Genomic DNA, 20,881 nt, shown 5'->3' with positions numbered 1-20,881 from the left:
GGTGTGAAAATTCTGTTCTGATCAGACACCAGGCCTATAATGTGTCTTTACTCATCATCTACACTTTATAAGTATCGCCATGTAATTCATTGATGGCTTTGAACCCGACCGTATTTGAGGGGGATAAATGACTTCTTACTTGGTTAGCCTCTTCGACAAAAGTACCAAATAACTCACTAGTTGGGTTGATTCTTTCAAAGCCACTGTTTCAAATATACAATATCAGTACAGTTAATGCTCGGCGAACATGTATATTACTTTAAGTCCTTGGGCGTACCGGCCGCACTCGAGTCCGCTGTATCAGCTGGTGCAGTGATTACTCTAGGCTTTTCTTGAGTTTCGAGCTTTTGGACCGCTTCCAGTAATAGATGAAAGTGCATATGAGAACGCACTACTTGGGTCGTAGTCTTACTAGTGGCACGAGTAACTTAACAAGGCATGGTAGGCTCTGTGAAAGAAGTGATGTGAATATAAATCTGTTGAACATTGGCTAGTACAAAAATTCAGTAAAGGTTGTGGTTTTCCAGTTTTAACTCTAATACAGCTTCTTTGAAATAAACAAGTATTCCAACACTGCATTTTCTCTAACTGCATCTCTGAAGTGATGGGCCATGCCATTTGCAGATCTTTCGCTCTTTTGACCTAATATGAGCTTTATCCACCTAAAACAATGATTAAAAAATACCATGATACATTTGATTATGATACATTTTTAAAATCACAAAAGAGGTTACATGATTGTTTACTCCTGTTTCGTATATAGACCTAAGTTCCTGAAGCCACGTGTTTAACAGTACAATGTTCTGTTTTTGGGAAGTTGTCGATTTCAGTAGATCTCATTTTGAATTAATTAGCATTGTTCTCTCCACGAGAAACACGTTTCTGAACCAGCAAAATTCCGCTTACACTTGGTTCGTGGTTCGGTTAAAGACTAACATTTAAGCAAAGATCTCTTACGTGAAGTAATTACAGCCTCTTTTTCAACGGAATGGGAATAGAGAAACCTCAAATCAAAAACCCCGAGATACGCTTTGTGAACAACTTTATTTCCATAAGGTCGCAATAATAGCAAGTATGATAGATATTAGATACAATGAATATATGAAGTTCATATATTTGAAGTGCGGTATTAAATACGTATGATGCACGATCCTTCGCAGTAGATAGCGCTATTTATGCAATAGCGAAAATCAGACCTGAAAAAGATCAGGCCTGTACGGGATTCGAACCACTGTTAATACCGCAGTTCAAATATATGAACTTCATATATTCATTGTATCTGATTTATCATCACGGGTTTATTACGAATCAACTTAACGGCCTGCTCCCAGTTGGCTTGTTAGCTCAATTGGTAGAGCGCTGTACTAGTATCGCAGAGGGCAGTGATTCGAATCCCGTACAGGCCCCCTTTTTTTTCAGGTCTGATTTTGGCTATTGCATAAATAGCGCTATCTACTGCGAAGGATCGTGCATCATACGTATTTAATACCGCAATTCAAACATATGAACTTCGTATATTCATTGTATCTGATTTATCATCACGGGTTTATTACGAATCAACTTAACGGCCTGCTCCCAGTTGGCTTGTTAGCTCAATTGGTAGAGCGCTGCACTAGTATCGCAGAGGTCAGTTTGATAGTTTAGGTCCGATTTGCAAAAGCGCTTAGTGAGTTTTCGGAGTTTAAGGTTCGCTATTTTAGAATAATAGCCGACAAAAGGGAGTTTAAAGTAACGTGTATTAGAGTGAGGCGCGATATTGCACTTTATTAAAAACTGGATCATTGGATAATGCAATTCAAGACTTTTTATTGGCTTAGCCATTATGGTATATGAGCCAATATACCATAATCTACAAATATGGTAAGCGTACGCGTCAGCTTAAAATCAAAAGGGAGCTAAAAAATCCGGTTTTTTCTTACAAAATAATAATTTCTTGGGGGGGTTTTTAATAAAACAATTATTCCACTCGCGCTTGTTGGATATGAGATGATTATAGTCAACTCGGCGCTACGCGCCTCGTTGGCTATCTATCATCTCATATCCAACGCGCGCTCGTGGAATAATTGTTAAATATACAGTATATACTACACTGACAAATAGTGTATATATATACAAAATATACTGTGTATACTGTAAATATATACAGAGTATACTTTAACTGTAAATTCTGTATATTGTCTAAGCATATACGTATACACTACATACAAAATTTATCATGTCTATTATATGAAGTGTATATTCTGTATAAAGTGTATATTCTGTATTAAGTGTATATTCTGTATAACGTGTATATTCTGGATAAAGTGTATATTCTGTATAAAGTGTATATTCTGTATAAAGTGTAGATTCTGTATAAAGAATATATTGTCTAAAGTGTATATTCTGCGTAAAGTGTATATTCTGTATAAAGAGTATATTCTGTATAAAGTGTATATTCTGTATAAAGAGTATATTCTGTATAAAGTGTATATTCTGTATAAAGAGTATATTCTGTATAAAGTGTATATTCTGTATAAAGTGTATATTCTGTAGAAAGAGTATATTCTGTATAAAGAGTATATTCTGTATAAAGAGTATATTCTGTATAAAGTGTATATTCTGTATAAAGTGTATATTCTGTAGAAAGAGTATATTCTGTATAAAGAGTATATTCTGTATAAAGAGTATATTCTGTATAAAGTGTATATTCTGTATAAAGAGTATATTCTGTATAAAGTGTATATTCTGTATAAAGAGTATATTCTGTCTAAAGTGTATATTCTGTATAAAGTGTATATTCTGTAAAAAGTGTATATTCTGTATAAAGTGTATATTCTATAAAGTGTATATTCTGTATAAAGAGTATATTCTGTCTAAAGTGTATATTTTGTATAAAGTGTATATTCTATAAAGTGTATATTCTGTGTAAAGAGTATATTGTCTAAAGTGTATATTCTGTATAAGGTGTATATTCTATAAAGTGTATATTCTGTATAAAGTGTATATTCTATAAAGTGTATATTCTGTATAAAGAGTATATTATGTCTAAAGTGTATATTCTGTATAAAGTGTATATTCTGTATAAAGTGTATATTCTGTATAAAGTGTATATTCTGTATAAAGTGTATATTCTGTATAAAGAGTATATTCTGTATAAAGTGTATATTCTGTATAAAGTGTATATTCTATAAAGTGTATATTCTGTGTAAAGAGTATATTGTCTAAAGTGTATATTCTGTATAAGGTGCATATTCTATAAAGTGTATATTCTGTATAAAGTGTATATTCTATAAAGTGTATATTCTGTATAAAGAGTATATTCTGTCTAAAGTGTATATTCTGTATAAAGTGTATATTCTGTATAAAGTGTATATTCTGTATAAAGTGTATATTCTGTATAAAGAGTATATTCTGTATAAAGTGTATATTCTGTATAAAGTGTATATTCTATAAAGTGTATATTCTGTATAAAGAGTATATTCTGTCTAAAGTGTATATTCTGTAGAAAGAGTATATTCTGTATAAAGTGTATATTCTGTATAAAGTGTATATTCTGTATAAAGAGTATATTCTGTATAAAGTGTATATTCTGTAGAAAGTGTATATTCTGTATAAAGAGTATATTCTGTCTTAAGTGTATACAGAGTATAGAAGTGAACTGTAGGAGGGAGTATATATTGTGTATGTAGTGTATATTGTTGTATATTTATACACTTTAGACACATACAATTGATTCTAGACTTGACTTTGGAAATATACACAATATAAACAATATACAATTGACTCTAGGCTTGACTTTGGTAATATACACTATATACACAATATAAAGAATATACAATTGACTCTAGGCTTGACTTTGGCAATATACCCTATATACAAAATATACAGTTTATACATTTTTGTATACATGTGTCTATTCTTTATATTGATATCGCTGTACTTAGAAGTATATTTATACAGTTTATACATTTTTTGTATACATGTGTATATTCTGTATATTGATATCACTATACTTAAGTGTATATTTATACAGTTTATACATCAAAATATACAGAAGTATACTCTGTATATTGTGTAATACCGCCCCTTAGTGGTGTATTATTGTTATCATTAATGTTCCGGCTTTTTTGAGAGGAAGACCCGTCAAGATACCCGCTAAGATACCCGTCAAGATACCCGCCAACCTGACTTGAGAATAGGAGGCGAATCGATTTTTTGGCTGTTGCCACCATATTTTGAAAATGTTCGATTTTTTGGGCACATTTGCTCTTAAGCGGTCACCCTGTGGCCGGTAAGCGGTGAGTTGTCAAAGTCCCGAATTTCCCTCCTTACTTACTGTAATTTTTACCTGTATTAAGCGGTCATCTCTAGTAAGCGGTCGTGGTCACAAGTCCCAAGGGACTGTTCGTATAGAAGGCCCCCCATACTTTTTTACGTGAAGCGTGATTAGGGGATTTTTTTTTTCTCGTGAATCGTGATTTAAGTCTTTCTTTATTCGTGAATCGTGATTAGAGATGATAAAATATTTTCATGTCCGCGTGAACAAACTGTTTTATTTTAACGTGACTCGTGAATAAAGAGGGTCTCGGTTGGAGGGGGGGGGGGGGTCAGGTTGATGGTTGCCGGTTAAAAATAAGCCCTTTTGACGGTTGACGGTTAATTTTAGGTCATTTGACGATTGACGGTTAATTTGTTTGGAATATCGTTTATAAAACGAACGAAACGCGCGAATTTGGCTGTAATTTTTCATAATGACGCGGTCTTTTTCGTTCCTCCCCCGCTTCGGATAGGAGCGCGGGCTCCGGTTCCCGAACAGCGGCTGGTAATCGAGCCTAGTTTTACTCGTGACTAGAAGTGAGAGGACTTGCATAAATGTATTTTTGTGATGTATCGAAACTTTTATTTATAGACAACAGAACTTGACCCTAATTAAGACGATCGTTTAGTTCTCAATTAAGGATATCTGAGACATGTGACGGCTTGCTTATTTGACGGTTGACACTAAAGATATTGCGTTTTTGACGGTTGACACCAAAGATATTGCGTTTTTGACGGTTGACTGTTAATATTTTGGCCATTTGACGGTTGACGGTTAACTCCATTGAGACCCATAATGAAGAGCTGATTTAAACGTGATTCGTGAACGTGAAACATTTTGTTTTGCGTGAATTTCCGGCAATTCTATCGTTTTGAAAATACGGGTACTGTTCTTGAACGGTTGTGGTTAGGTTTTGACTTGGACATAGACTTCATGTGGATCGATAAAAGTCATAATAGAGACCAGTATTGCTCCTGGAACATAGGACAAAACATTAAGTCATCTTTTGTCGCTTCTGACCGATCAAGACTAGAAAAAAAAAAAAAAACTAATTCGTGAATTGGTTTTTTGTTTTGATGTGAAACGTGACCGTCCCAAGTTTCACGTGAACGTGAAAGAATTTCGAATACTGTTTGTGATGCGTGGAAGGGCCAGATATTTTTACGTGACTGAGTTTTATTTAGGGTTGTAGGGGACCCTGTGTATTGTCGGTCACTTAAAGCTCGAGCACTAAAACAAAACTAAGAGTAATCTTTCAAGTAAAATTTAATCCATGTTCTTCTCCCGAAACCAATGTTGTATTTTAGAGTGAGTTTTTGTACATTAATTGATGGCATGAAATGGTGTGTTTTTATCGTTTTCACCTCATTATCCGAGAAATGGGTATGGATGGAATACTTACTCCTTCCTTCGATTCCCGTTCACTTTATTTCAATCCTTTAACCAGTTTATACAGCGCTTGCAGCTGCATGCGCCCAAGTCGAAAAAGTTTTATCCATAAAGTGATTTATTTCAGAGGCAGTCTTTCTTATTCGTGGATCGTTTTCACTGTGACACGGTCGACAGCGGGTGATTTTTTTAAGCTTAATGTTCTCACTGTTAAATCAGTTCAATGCTGTTCAATGAAAGTAACGCCTTGTCAGTGATTGACCCGGGCTGAACGTAAACTCAATACTTAAAACAGGTTTGACCGTATTTCAGTCACAGGGTGTGTTCAGTTTTTAAGTTAATTGGTCTTGGGTCGTAGCTCCTCGATGAAGACACACTCAGAGTTTTGTTGGAAACACGAACAGCGAAACTCCCCCGCGAGGTCACAGCAGATCACACGTCAATGCACTCATCCTTCCCGCTAAACCCGAAACAACTTAACGCACATGATTGATAGCATCTTCCTTTAATTTTTTTTGCTAATTTCCAGTCATTACAACTTAATTCTAACGTGCTAAGCTTGGTGACCAAGATTTCTAAACCTGAGGTTTCAAATGGAGTATCTGCGACTCAAACCACTGTAATCAGAATTCCTAGTTACAACAAAGCTAACAAAATAGAAATGCAAACCCTGAAGCAGCTATCCATTCGTATGACCAGCATGTTAAGGGTCCGCTTACTTTTGCATCTGACTGGTTGAATAGCAGCGGCAATCTCAAGCAGTAGCAAAGCGCAGTGAGGAACCGATTTTGCTCTTTAAAATCAAATGAAAAATTAAAGTATAAGAAAAACTTCGTAAACACATATATTAACACTTATATTAACACTTATAATCTGCTAAGATAAATTTATAAATAAATAAATAAATTGGAAAAATATTCGTCAATACGTAGTGATTCTCTTCACTGACGTTAATTTTCGTGAAAAAGTTCTTTAAAGAAAATAAAGCTGACAATTAAATTCTCACAGAGTGAGTTAAGAGACAGAAACACTACAACTTTTAATCACTTAAACGAGATTTGGGCTACTCAAAATATTTCGTCTCAGGTACCCAAGACAACCTTCCCCTCGAGTCAGCTAAACGGGGCGTTTGATATGGAGTTGTCAGTTGTAACATCTGTCCCCTTATCAAGCTCTCTCTGGTTTCAACCAGGCAGGTTAAGTTATACACTGAACAAAATTTGGGCCCTCTTCTCGGGCAAGCGAGCAGTAGCGTAAACATGAGAAAAAAAATTGTCTTGCCTAACAGGGTTACCCTACCTGTTAAGGCGTCGCCATTTTCATGTTCAGAAAGGTTGGTTAGATTGTTCAAAGAAATATGTGAAAGTTAGCTCGGGGGGGGGGGGGGGGGGGAAGGGGTGTCTCGGGTATCCATGGACTCTCAGTTGTGATCCTTCAAAGGCTCCAAACAAAAAAGAAAAAGGCTATCAAGCACAAAAAGGGATGCTTTCGATAATTAACTACCCGGGGCTTAAGATGTTTTTGTACTCTTCTCGTTTTTCTAACTACAGTGTTTCTCACTGGCTTCCAAGTAATTCGAGCAGATTCAATTGACTGGCAGCATTCGATTTACTAGGCGGTACTATTCAACCTTCTTTTATATCATTATTCTAATCGAATCCTAATTTAAATCATTCTGCTAAACGCTGCAAAGTTCAAAAGTTATCAGTGTTCCACACGCGCTAATTCTCGTTTCTCACTCCGATCAAGAGCTCTAAAAAGCGGTGAAGACTTTGAAGCCGCTCAGCCAATGATGTCATCGACAGAATGATAAGTTTAGCTTCGTCCTTCAGTGGGACAGCCGCCAGTCCCCACCACAGCCAGGATGGACCATTGGAGCTGGGCACTAGTTCCTCAACTGGTGGCATGGAGCCTATTGCGTTTGTCACGCATGTCTGTTGTAATGGTGTCAAAAGATTTAACCAAAGCTCCAAAGCTCTATAGCAATCGACGTTCATCGTCTGGAGGTCTGGATCTTCGGAATATAATCTAGGAAGTTCGTCTTCAAGCCATTTTACTTTAGCCGTGCTATAACCATCGGTCGTTGATCGGGAGACAACTCGAAATCTTCGCATCGCCGTGGTTTCAACAATGGAACGCCCATCGGGTAGAAACCTGACATTTTCAATGAGTAAAATAGTTCCGTAATCAGAGAATTCCTTGCCTGGGTCCTCGGAGTTAGCACACATCCCGAACATCCGAGAACCTAGTTCCACGCATCGACGAATCATAAGCTGATACCGCGGTTCAAAGATATAAAGCGGGTATTTAAGACTTGGGAAAGCCAACAAACATACAAATACGGGTACTTCTATATCTTCGTTAACGCCAGCTCTATAACGAGATTCAAACACAACATCACTGATGAAATTTTACTTTAAGTATTCAAAATATTAAGAGTAGAGTTGACTCCCTTCAGATTTGTTAAGAGAAAAGGATGGAAATCAATGCAGAGCTCGCTTACAGCTTCGCTCGATTCGTTTCGTTTCACTAGCAATTCAAACACGACCTCCTCGGGCAACGCCAAGCAATATTTTCAAATCGTTGTGCAACGCTGATTTTAACATTAATTTGAAAAACCTCTCAATAGGAGTTCACTTGGAAAATATTAACCTAACGGAGGAGGCTGAACTTGAAGCAGCAAGGGTGGTTAGGGATTTTATATTATAAAATGGTTTTATCAAGAGTTAAATAATGGTAATTGAACTGAGTGGAGAGCAATTTGGGCTGAAATCACAAGTATGATTTCAGACCAAAATTGCACGACAAGAGGTTTAATTTCCACTCTATGACATCCATTTTGAAATCGCCCAAATAAAGGTCTTGGTCAATTCAAATATTTTATTGACTTAGTACCGAGCCGGTTTTTAAATAAAAAGCGGAACTGGAAACGCTTTTACATCTTATTCTGTATGCAAAACAAAAAGACTTTGACGTAATACATCAAAAACTCAGTCAAGTGTAATGATGCGATTCAGAGCAAAAAATGGTGCGATTCGTGAATAAATCGCACCAATTGGTGCCAATCAGATTACAGGGACCACCAGTGATTTCAAAATGGCTGTAATAAACAATGTAACCTGGCCACCGTAAAGAGATCCTGAGGCTGACGTTTAGAGCGTTTTAATTTGGATATATCATCAAAGTTGAAATGGTAAATTGGCCAGCGTAACGATTACAAAAGCTGACGTTTCGAGCTTTAGCCCTTCGTCGGGGCGACGTTTACAGCGTTAGCCTTTCGTCGGAGTGAAGACAAAGGGCTAACGCTCGAAACGTCCGTTTAAGAAGTCTTTATGGTGGCTAATACACATTATGAACTCAGTTGATAAAACTCGATTAAATTGTAATACCCCCAACCGACGCAGCACCACAAAACTCAGTGGCATATAATACGACACAACAATCTCGCCAAAAGTCTAACCGACCGCGGAGTTAACTTGATCGGAGATGTCTACGATCGACTGCATTTCTCTTGTCGGTGCAGATTTCAAAGAGTCCTATCGCTGATTCACTCACAGGCAGCCCAAGCTCACTACTAGAAAAGCGGACGTGACTCTTAACGTGTTGCGCAACGTTTTATATTTATAAAGGTTTGTATGGGATGTTATCGGTTTGCCTTAAAAGAGAGAAAAAAATGTCTTGTTTTGAAATAAAATGGGCTTACCATATTGCTTTGTTGTTTTCTTTGTTGATTCCGAACGTCTCGGGCCATTTTGAAGCGTTTTTGGCGAGTTAGCGCTATTTTGGTATTCAACTAGCGCTAACTCGCCGAAAACGCTTCAAAATGGCCTAAGACGCTCGGAATCAACAAAGCAATAAGGTAAGCCCATTTTATTTCAAAACAAGACATTTTTTTCTCTCTTTTGAGGCAAACCGATAACATCCCATACAAACCTTTATAAATATAAAACGTTGCGCAACACGTTAAGAGTCACGTCCGCTTTTCTAGTAGTGAGCTTGGGCTGCCTGTGATTCACTGCGAGCGGTGGCTTTATATGCAGCAGAAAGATGTAAAGACAACAATTGGAGGTTGTTTCAGCATCAAAGAGGAAAACACGAACAAAGCTCTTAACTCGATTAACATTCAGTTTGCGTCTTACAGATACATAGCTAGTCGCGTTTTCCAACGTGAAATTGGATAATGCTTTAATCATAACCGTCAAGGATTTTTCCAGATCATGTCTTTGAGTCTCCCTTCTACTGTAAAATTGAAGAGGGATAACCCGACTATAGTTCTTAAATCGACTGAAAACACGAAAAATACACGACTACTTAAGATTCCAAATTCAAAGACTCCAATCAAATTATGAAACAAATTAACCATGAACACAGTGACCATTATTGACACTAGCAAATTTGCGCAACTCATTGAATTTCCAGTGAGAGTCTACTTCTCCCATCATTAAGGGCTGTGTATTACGATGTACCTCGCCGTTTCCACATAAGTGTTATAGATTATGGTGTAAATTTTTCACATAGCTCTCGAGGACTAAAACCATTACATAATGTTATGCAACCTTTGAACATGTTATATAACTAATTTGAGGATTCTTGTTACCGGCATAAATGCGTTTCCGTGCTATTGTTAAATATAAGCCCATGCTAAAAACTTCACACAATAGGAAGCTTATATCACCAAACAATGGGTTCAATATATTCTACGTGATAGATTAATGAGTTCTTAAGTGGCTTGAGTACAGTTTAATCGCTGCGTTTGCAAAAGGATCGTAATAAATGGAATGAATATATCGTGGGATATTATATAACACCTTAATGTCTCTACGTGCGTTCTGTCATGTAGTATCAACTGCAATAAATTTTTCTCAGTGTGATACGGGTTTAACATTTCATCACGATAAAGCTTAATACTCGCAAATTTTAACATCGAACTTGATCTCTACTTAGATAATTAATTTCACAAATTGTTATGTAGATATAACTTCAAAATAACCACATATCAACTGATTTTCATATTCCGAGGGCCACGTGCACGTAAGCGTACAACTCAAAACTCTGCCCTCAAAGACGAAAGATCACTAGTTTTGTTCAATTTAGTTGAAGTCGGGCTGATCGACCAGGGACCAGCTAACAGATCAGCGATTCTGTTAACACTACTTCGATTTTATTACAGAGAAGACTTCTTGCAAGACTTATGCACAGTCAAACTTCCCCTTCTTTAGTTAGGTTCTTTTGAAACAAATACAAAATCGATTGTCTCGAGTCAAGAAACATCTACACTCATAGCAACAGTACGTCGGAGAGAGCACAGTCTCCTAACCGTTGTTTGCTCTCTTCAAACATTTCACAGTGCATTATATGAATTAACAATTTAGGTAGAGGTAATTTAATATGACACAGCAACAAGAACTTTCCCACGTTTTCAAACACGTGTTTTAAAAACCGCGAAAGAAAAGCCGGGTGCGGAAGTTAATTATATTATGTAATTTACGAAAACTATTCTTTCACTTTCAACTGTCACTGAGCACTTGCTAAATTTTAGGACGAAACGTAATGTGTGACGTAACATGTGCTAAACATAAGTGAAACAAGAAAGATTTTCATGAAAATCGGAACGAAATAACATAATTCTGGAAACAGTTCCGCGCTATTTTCTGTAGCAGGTCTTTCCGTTCCCTATAAAAAACGCGTGAAGCGTGAGAATCGATCTCTCTACGCGAGGAGCGTGATAGCATAACCTGAGAGTCGCGAAACGAAAGCGGACAAATATAACTACGAACGTTGGGGGGGGGGGGGGGCTTAAGGCTACTAAAGTTAAAAGAAAACAAACACTCACCCCTCCCAACGTGACTTTTCTTTCATAAAGCTCTTCTCTCTTTCGGCGTATTCGTCAGGAAATAATTTCTCCACAGTCTCTTTAATGATCACATTTATCTTAATGTTCCTTTCGACCCCGCAATTTAGAGCACGACGACAGTAAGGGCATTCTGATCTATAATCCAGCCCCCTGTGTAAGCATGTCCTGCAGAAGGTGTGTCCACAGGTTGTAGTGACTGGCTGATACAGAATATTATAACAGACTTTGCATTCCAGATCTTCAAGCTCTTTCACGGCATTAGCCTCACAAAGGTCAGTAGAATTTAAAATGAGTTCTGTCGCGGATTTGAAATACTTGGATCCCCATTCTCGCGAGCATAGTGAACAACTATCAGAAGTGTCTTCAATAGGACGCTTTAGGGAAGATCTCTTTTCAAGAAAACTCTCTCTAGGAGACTGATTATTTGCTTTGTCTGCGTGAAGGCTCTGACGTGCTTTGTCTCGGTTTAAATCTCTAAAATACTGTTCAGGGAATAGCTCTCTGCTCGGGTCAACCCGCTCAGAATCCAGCGTATGAGTCAGACAGGTTAGCAATTCTGACTGAAACTGCGCCGGGTCTACATTAGGATCTAGTGCTACGGCGCGCGAAAGACTACTTGCAGCGCGGTGGTAGTCTCCCATTGCCATTAACACCAGTCCACGGTGATGAAAAACACTCCAAAGAAACGGTCGTAAATCACAGGCAAGGTCGACGTCTTCTAGAGCCTTTTTGGGAAGCCCCATCTGTAAGAAGGCATGACTTCGCAATTTTAACGCCATAACGTGTTTTGGAGACTTGTTTAGGACGTCCGACAAGCTTTCGACGATTTTTTGATGGTTATCCTGTAGTTCACCTTGTATGGCTTTCTCCAAATGCTTTACTTCTCGTTGATACTCGCGGGGAAACCATTTTTGGATCAACTGTGAGACGAGAACGTTCACCGATAGATTATTTTCGTGATTTTTAGAACCACACAGTTTACAGTAGACAGCTGATATAGAAATTTCGCCGACTGGAACAATACATGTCTTGCATAACGTATGTCCACAGTTTAGCGTAACTGGCCCGATGTAGAAACATCCGCAAAGTGAACAAAGAAATTCTTTCTCTTCTCTCTCGTTCACGCCATTAAAAGCCTTTTCCTGAGCTACGATTTGCCTTTGAAAGTCCACCAACTTGTTAGCAATAGATATTACTGATTCAGCGCCAGGTACTTTCGCTGCCACCCTGCATGACAGATCTCTAGTGTCTGCGTGTAGCTTTTTGGTTAATTTCCATTCTTTCGATCGAAGGTCGCATTGCTCACGAGTCTTCTTTTCCATTGCTCTGAAACTTCCAGGATTTTTTCTTTCTATCCACTGAACCAGGATTATCAATTTTTAGACTCGCTGAGTTGATTTTGCCATACCGGGAACGATAATCGATGTTTTTGAATGAAGTTACCGAACAATAGAGAGAAAATCGTTAACTACACACTACGACAAGACATGAAATTCATAAGTGGAAACAACCTGACTGATGGTTTACAACGGCACAAAAAATATTTCTCATCCGACAGAAGGCAGCCATAACTTTCCTCTAAGCAAGTGAAATTCGACAAGACCGGCCGTGTACTATACCGGTAGCACTGGACATCACTGGCAATTCAATCTTAGGCTGTTTGAATATTACAACAAAGCGGACGTTACCAGGTTATGTAATCACTGTTGTTACATTCACGTGTAACGCTCACGCGTAAGGGATCTTAGTCTCCCCGATATCCAACATCACGATTCGAACTCAAGAACAAGAGATGCTAAAGACATATTCGTCTGACAAGATCAGGTATTTTTTTTAAGCTATTCACGGAAATTTTCCAGCACAAATCTCTAAAGCTTTCTTTCTTTTTGTACAACTAGGTTACGTAATAACCTCTAAAAATCTGCCCTCACGTGCAGACGCACATGTTCCAAAACACTTCACAATAAAAAAAAAAAAGAAATGAAATTATAAATGCCGTTTCACGCTAACTTTCGCTGTCTGATATCGAAAATAGTAATCGAAGACACATAAGTTTTTGGAAGCGTTATAAATTTATTAGAAGTATATTTCGTATCAGATAAAACATTATACAGCCATAGTTTTAGGAGCTGTTTATTCGAATAGCGAAAACAAAATCATAATGAAAATGGTCTTTCAGTGGACAGTACGCCATCTGAAGAATCTGTCAACCGTTTGTTTTGTTTGTTCAATTAATTGAATCGTCCGGTGGACATCGATTTCTACAATATTAACTCCCAAGATCTGTTTTTAAATTCTCCCCCCCTGCTGCTCTGCTGTTAAACATTTCAATTCTTGCAAATTGTTCTCCAACCTATACCTGTTTACCGAACAATGTATGGGGATTAAGGAGAGAAGTTACATGCTAATCACTTGTTGGAGTTAAAGGTTACATAATTGGTTCATAAGTCAGCGTGCGTTCATTGGGATATGAACCATGGGGAAGGTGTCGAGAGCAGAAGAGAAGCGTAGGAGCTGTTCTAGGCCGTGCCTCGAACAACTCTTGCCGCTTGAGTCCTCTCAAAATTTCCCGAGAACATCATATCTCCAAGCCGTATGAATCAAATGTTTTAAAATAATGTCAACGCAGCATTTTCTGTCATGAAATAATTGATTTAGTACGTGCGCTCTCATTTGTCAACTGGTCCGTTTAAATGTAGACACGGTTGTGACGCCACTCTTTTCATATTTGCCGGCACAATTAAAACATTTCAAACTCAAAGCTTTCGCAATACTTGCAAAATACTTTGAAGCGTAAATGACAAATAACAGAAATGGCTAAAAATTTGCCACATTTTTATTTGGAGTTTGGTTAGTTCCTCCCCCCCTTCCCCCCCTGAGTCCAAAAGGAAAAAAGAAAAAGAGAAAAGAACTTCAGCGCTTTAACTGCCTTAAAAGGGAGTTTAAGCAAATCACTACGGCTGGCGCTGCTACGGCTACCGGAGGTAAAGTTGTCCAGAAACGAGTCAATGCGCATGTCAGTGCTACCCATCCAGCCGTAGCGAGAAATCCTTCTACGCGAGTGGGAAGGTTTCGGCGTAGTCTGTGGTACGTGAACTTATCTCGCTTCTTTCTTCGCTGTATTCATTCTCCTGAGCAATTTTAACTATTGAAATACACTTAACATCTCTAAAAATAGCTTATCGGGAATATTTATCAAGCTTGCTGTCCCTTACCGAGTGAATCTGCCTTTACTTTTGCAGCCGGGTTTGTCGGAGGATCGAAGCAGTGTGCACATGGAGAACGCAGCGAACGCAAGGAGAAATGCGTTAGTAGAAAGTCTAACTTTTCCTTTAAAACCTCAAAGACTACTTGAAATTCAAATAGCTGACGCCGAGGAATGACGAGGGTCACGAGGGACGGTGAAGAAACTTTGCTTTGGTGTTTATAAACTCCAAACTGGCAATTTTACAACACGTAAGCTTAAATATTTGAATTCACTCATTCACTGTGCACAGGATCGCTTACAATTTATTTTTACAAACTTTGGAATCCCTCGTCCCTTTGAACGAAGTCATTTTGAGTTTTTAGACGTGCAAAAACTACCGCGAAGACGCTTAACTTCTCAGCCGTACTAGGTTTGTAGTTCGCGTTGCTTAAAGTTGAATTTTGGCGGGCTACGGCGACGTACTCTCCCCAAGCCTCGTCAACCACGATAGCCGTAGCAGCGCCAGCCGTAGTGATTTGCTTAAACTCCCTAATGATAAAGAGCTGGACTACCCCTTGGAGGCAGCAAAATGCCTCGAATAAACGATATCCAGGGAAATTATGTGCTAGAGCTCACTGACTAAGACCCAAACTGACAGTTCTTACAGATCGGTAAAAATTTTCGTTTTGCCGACCTCGTTTTCTTATGGCATCATCTCTTGTCTATTTACATGGAAAACTGGCTTTTGTTTTGCTTTTACTGAAAAGATAAGTGAGCAGAGAGACAGTGTACGTGTGACTGAAACCGTAAATTCAAACTTATAATTGTTCCGAAAAATGTAAATGTCAATCAGCTGTAGAGGCTATTTGTCATCGTCAAGGTCAACATGCACATTCCCGTCTTCATCATCATCTTCATCAGCATTATCATCATCATCATCGTCATCATCATCATCAAAGTCATCATCGTTATCACCTGGACGTTTCTCTATGAACACCTCCGTAACCGGCCGTTGTCCCAAAGGTTCAACTACAGTTACCGCGAAATAACAATGATATTCAGAAAATTTGTGTATTTCGTTCATTTAGTCAGTTATCTCTTAAGTCTTTTGTGTGTTGCTGATGTTAAGTACACCAACAAACTGCAAACCTGACTAAATGGCCTTTCGCTCATATTACTCTTGTTGACGATAGCCCAAATGAATTTCACTTTTTCCAGAAATCACCGATAATGATTTGATATGATTTACAGTTCGAAGTTGTTATCACGTTTGAATCAATTCACCGGCGGGCTCATGTATATCCTACGAACCCCAAATAGCTGCATGATTACTATCAGTGTTACCTGCGTGTTTCCTAGCAACAGCTGCCATGGCTGTAGTGTATGCACTTAGAGGTCTCGCTAAGGCCATTGGGTAAACAGATGCCCCCTTCATTCTAAAGAAAAGATAAACAGTTATGAGTCATTTTGTATTTATACTGGTCCTACACAATACCAATTGTAATTAATGTCAATTGACGATAAAAACTTTGCTTGATAACATTGTAAAATTTAAAAACGATAAAAAGCTATAGAAAGCTAAAATCGACGACGTTTCGACGTTAACATAACGTCATTATCAAGTCAAGAATGTATAAAATTAAGTTCTATAAATACTAAAAACGAACAATAAGAGAAAATAATTTGCGGGTTAAACAAAAAGTTTAGCACGTATGGAGTCCGTTTGTACGTTCAGACTGGGTTTGAATTTCTTAATATAAAGCATTTCAAACACTAAACAATCAAATTTGCTTTGACACTTTCTGAGAATCTTAAAATGACTATCATTTAAACGATCCCTCCTACCATGCACTTTATGGAAATGCTTGCCAATTGCCGAATTCTTGTGTTCAGCGACACGTTGAAAAAGGTGATTAACAAAATGAAAAACAACGCATCGCTGATTAACAATTGACGGCTTGGGTTCTTTAGGTTTTAGGTCTTGTTGTAATTTCTTGCTTACAAAAACTGGTTGTAAAACGAGGCAAATCTTATTACTGAGATCACACAGCTGTCTCCGAACAGAATTAGCTGAAACCTGATCTTTGAATGGTAGATTAATTCTGACTATGTTGCTCTCGTCAGCAATTCTCTCCGCTGTGCCTACAGAAAGTTTACGAGAAACAAAATTGGAAATAACAGAATCTGTAAGACTACAAGGGTAATCAAGACGGCTAAAATGGAGCGCAATTTGGCGCATTCTTCATTAAAAGCCTCTATTGTGGAGGATAGGGCATAAGCGCGATGTAACATTGTCTTAAATAAAGAGTCTTTATAGCGTTTTTCAGTATGACTGTGGAATTAATGTCAAAAACTTGAAAACTGTTATAATTGACACTAATCAAGAGATTATAACCTGCCGTTTATCATTTCTTGCACCAACACAGTCGTCGCAGTGAAAGATTTATGGAAAATCTTCGGGCGGGTAAAGGGCACTGGACTGTGCGACAAAAAAGGAGGATATTAACATCATAGGCCCTGATAAGATGGTATAACAACGGGGCTATACAAACAATTCCTTCATCCTGAGTGTACTTTGACAAAGTTTCCGGCGTCAAACGCAGACAATGCAAGAAATTAGGGTAACCTATTTTTCTTTAGACAATTTGCTTATAGACTTTAGAAAGATAAATTTACTCAAGAGTTTGAAAATTGAATTAATTTAACTTGAGAACACAAGCTGTAGTGGAATTTCAATACCTTACCTTTCAAATTGGCCCAGTCGTTTGGCAGGAGTCACTGGGTACCAAAGTTGAGTAAACGAAGGAGTGAGATCAGATGCGAGGCTGACTAGGGACTGTTTGTTGTTTGCCGGACTTGATTTAGTCCAGGTTTGCTCTCCTTTCAAACGATCCACTCTGACAGTGCCATGGACTGAGCAGAAATGGAAATTGAAAAATGAATAGGCTGAGACTTTACAACATTAAACCCAGTAAGGGTTCTCTCATACCTATGAACTCAAGACGAGTTCGAGAAAATATCTACTCTTAAATGATATATGCCCATGACTTTTTTAAGGGTGCCTAAGCATTTTTAGCCTCGATAGTCTCGATACCGACATCGAGTACAGCAATAATTTTCCTGACGAAATCAGGATAATATCTTCTTCTTGACAGAGCGACTAAATTTGTAGATTATGAGTTGCAATCAAGGAATAACATCACTTCGTAAACAGTTTTCATCATTTTTATGATTAAATGAACGGCCAGGATGTTAGATAGGGGTTCCTCTTGTTCCAAGTCGAAGTATCAGCCAAAGCCGACTTCTTCGCGAAGAAAGAAAACAAATTTTCGTAACCGGCATGCTACGACATGATCATCCGTGCGTGACAGCTTTAGGTAAGACGATAAAAATATTAGACCAATGAGAGCGCATTGTTGAGAGATGGTCAAGCGTTGATCAAAACAAAAACAAACAACTCCCGGACGCTGTGTCAAGGTTGATCATGCATTTCACCATAAATAAATGCAGAAGTTCAAATAACATGATACCGCTCGTGAGAAGAATATGATCACACAGTCACTCAAACTGTGACTCATTTCTTGCTGACCAACGGCCAATTTACAAATGAATGCCTCGAGAAAGTCGAGTCGTCGATGAACCTTCATTAGCACATCATGATCACGAAACTCTCAAATGATATATGAGTGTAAAGGTTCCTTACCTTGGCACTGTGGCGGTATAGTCCGTATGTCGACATCAATAAACACTGGCCTACATTTCAGGTCGACCATACAATGACTTCTGATTTCTGAACATTTCTCAGAGAAGCATGGATTAAAGTTGCAAATCACTTGAGGAATTTTTGAGTAGAGGCTGTCTATTCCTGTAAAAAATAAAACAATCAAGATGAATTGCTCCGTTGTGAAATCCTTTTTTTGAAGACTCGAAGACTTAATTTGACAATACGTTCTTCTAGAGCTGTGTTGGAGAACCGTCTGTCCCCCGAGCTGAAAATATACTTACAAATTATGCAGATCAATATTGTGTACAATTTTCCCGAAGTGATTGCTAACAAGAATACACTTACGTATGATGCACGATATATGAACTTCATATATTTCATTGTATCTGAAGAATACACTTACAATGTGTGTTCGGTTGATACTAGAACAAATTGTTTCGAACTTCTGTCGCGATTATGTGTGATCGAGACGCGGATAATATGATGCGGATATACAAACCATATGATCAGAAGTTAGAAGAAAGAGGAAAGAAAAAAAGAATGGCGCCAGTCAATCTTTCTTATCGAACGCGGGGTCACTGAGAGTGAACATGTGAGAAGATGAATATATTTAGCCCTAAGCTGTGGGTGGCTCTGTAACGTTGTGTGTTGACAGAGAAGCTTCAGGAGACGACTTCCCCCTGACTTTTGGCAGGATTTTTCTCCGTTTGGTGAAGGAAAAAGTGAGGGAAAATGGAATTCGATGAGCCCTACAATAGCTAATCTCGAGGATCCTGTTTCTGGAACGACAGGTGTTAAATGTAATTAGTTAGGCCACTGAGTTCTCTCTTACATTGCAAGAGAAACTTACCCTTGCAGTTTGGAAGCATTTTCCCATTGATATTGAAAAACGTCGGATTGCATTCGAAGTCGGTAATGCAACGCGCAGCTGGGTCATACAGACATCCAACCTCTTCACAAGGGTTGAAATCACAAAAGGTCTTTGGATCAACATTTGCAACTTGCAGACCTGAATTGGAGACATAATATCCAATAGCTTGAACCTCTAGAGTAAAATGAGAGGCGTCTGTTTTCAAATAACCGGTGATATGTTGAATCTCACACACTTGGACGCTCAAAATCTTGAAAAGTATGGCGTTTAGATTCGCGTGCGACAGATAGAAGCAACCAGGGGATAACAAAAATTATATAAAAAACGTAACAAAGTCCAAGTGCCCGCACGAGGACAACGTGAGCCATGATTGGTCAAACCTGTTGACGCACTCGAAATCATGCGTTCGAACAAAAATATGTCCAGAGAGAGGGGAGGGCGCGTTTCCGAGCCAAGAGGCTTCAAAACTATAAGAAACATGTGATGAAATAATATGTTTACTTCCGATCTTTATCCAAAGACCGGCCTGTCTCTACTGCTTGTACTTTTTTGAGGCGCGGTGGCATAGTACTCAGCGCGCTTAACTCGTGATCGAGGAGTTTGGATTGAAGCCTTGGCTGGGTCGGTTCGTTGTAGTATGTTTCTGGGGAAGACACTTTTAAACTCTTACAGCACCTCTCTCGAATCAGGAAAGGCATGTGTAATGGCTCACTGGAAAATGTACCCATCAATAACATATTATCCCTCTCTTGTAGAGTGTGCCATGGAAACTTGGTAAAAACACCAGCCTTTGTGGCTCACTCGTTTTTAAGATGAAACGTTTTATTTTTCTTGTACTCACTCTTCAAAGTTTTCGCGGAACACTTGATGCTACCGCACGCCTTTGTATGGAATAAGTCTTTAGGGTCACATTCTGTCCCACCATATCGAGGCACAGGTTTGTTACACTCCCGATGACGCATCTTCACTCCACCCCCACAGGATTTTGAACAAAGACCAAATTTGGACCACTCACTTAGGCCTCCGTTTACTGAAAAAAAAGGTAAGGTCTTTGAGACGGGTTCAGAGTGATACACCAACGAACTACGGGATCAGAATGATAAATTAGCATTTTGTCCATTTCTCTACTTTATTTTGCAAGGTACATGTTAGGATTCGAATATTTATCAATAAGCGGATGGAGGTTTCCTAATTCCATTTATCCTGGAGTTTCTATTTCGAGTGAAAAATTTAGTAATTAAAGAACTGTAGAATTGAAAGCAACACGATGGCGATTAGAGTATGTTCAAACGTCTTTACCTGGGCAGTGTTTCCGGTTACATGGACGAGTCTCCACGCTGGTTCCGAAACATGGCTGACCGCCAAAACGAGGTTGGGTACAGGATCTGGTGCGAACACTGACACCTCTCATGCCGCAGCTTCTACTACATGTATGCCACTTGCTCCACGATAAAAATCTGCCATGTACTAAACAAAAAAATACCAGCGATGACTAATTTTAAAGATTAGCGGTCAGAGAGTTACTCGTGGGGGAGGGTAGAGGAGGGGAGGGGTTGAAA

General features: G+C 38.5%; 2 protein-coding genes across 2 annotated transcripts; both read right to left on the bottom strand.

Annotated features, from left to right (window-relative positions):
• Window positions 1–6,175: 6,175 nt before the first annotated feature.
• LOC111338315 (LON peptidase N-terminal domain and RING finger protein 3) lies at window positions 6,176–13,511 on the bottom strand. The gene is made up of 2 exons (XM_022944774.2): window positions 11,520–13,511; window positions 6,176–8,059 (listed from the first exon to the last, which is right to left on the bottom strand). Exons 1-2 carry the CDS (start codon window positions 12,860–12,862, stop codon window positions 7,408–7,410), a joined length of 1,995 nt encoding a protein of 664 aa, XP_022800509.1. The 5' UTR covers window positions 12,863–13,511; the 3' UTR covers window positions 6,176–7,407.
• A 146-nt stretch (window positions 13,512–13,657) lies between these two features.
• Window positions 13,658–20,303, bottom strand: LOC148718260 (uncharacterized). The gene is made up of 6 exons (XM_088743833.1): window positions 20,164–20,303; window positions 19,302–19,460; window positions 18,431–18,592; window positions 17,472–17,640; window positions 16,072–16,163; window positions 13,658–15,756 (listed from the first exon to the last, which is right to left on the bottom strand). The coding sequence occupies exons 1-6, from the start codon at window positions 20,282–20,284 to the stop codon at window positions 15,590–15,592; spliced, it is 870 nt and encodes a 289-aa protein (XP_088599959.1). The 5' UTR covers window positions 20,285–20,303; the 3' UTR covers window positions 13,658–15,589.
• Between the last annotated feature and the right edge of the window lie 578 nt (window positions 20,304–20,881).

This window comes from Stylophora pistillata, chromosome 13 (assembly GCF_964205215.1).
Source record: "Stylophora pistillata chromosome 13, jaStyPist1.2, whole genome shotgun sequence".
Classification (NCBI taxonomy): domain Eukaryota; kingdom Metazoa; phylum Cnidaria; class Anthozoa; order Scleractinia; family Pocilloporidae; genus Stylophora; species Stylophora pistillata.
Note: the sequence above shows the minus strand (reverse complement) of the source record. Positions and strands in the feature narration are given on the sequence as shown.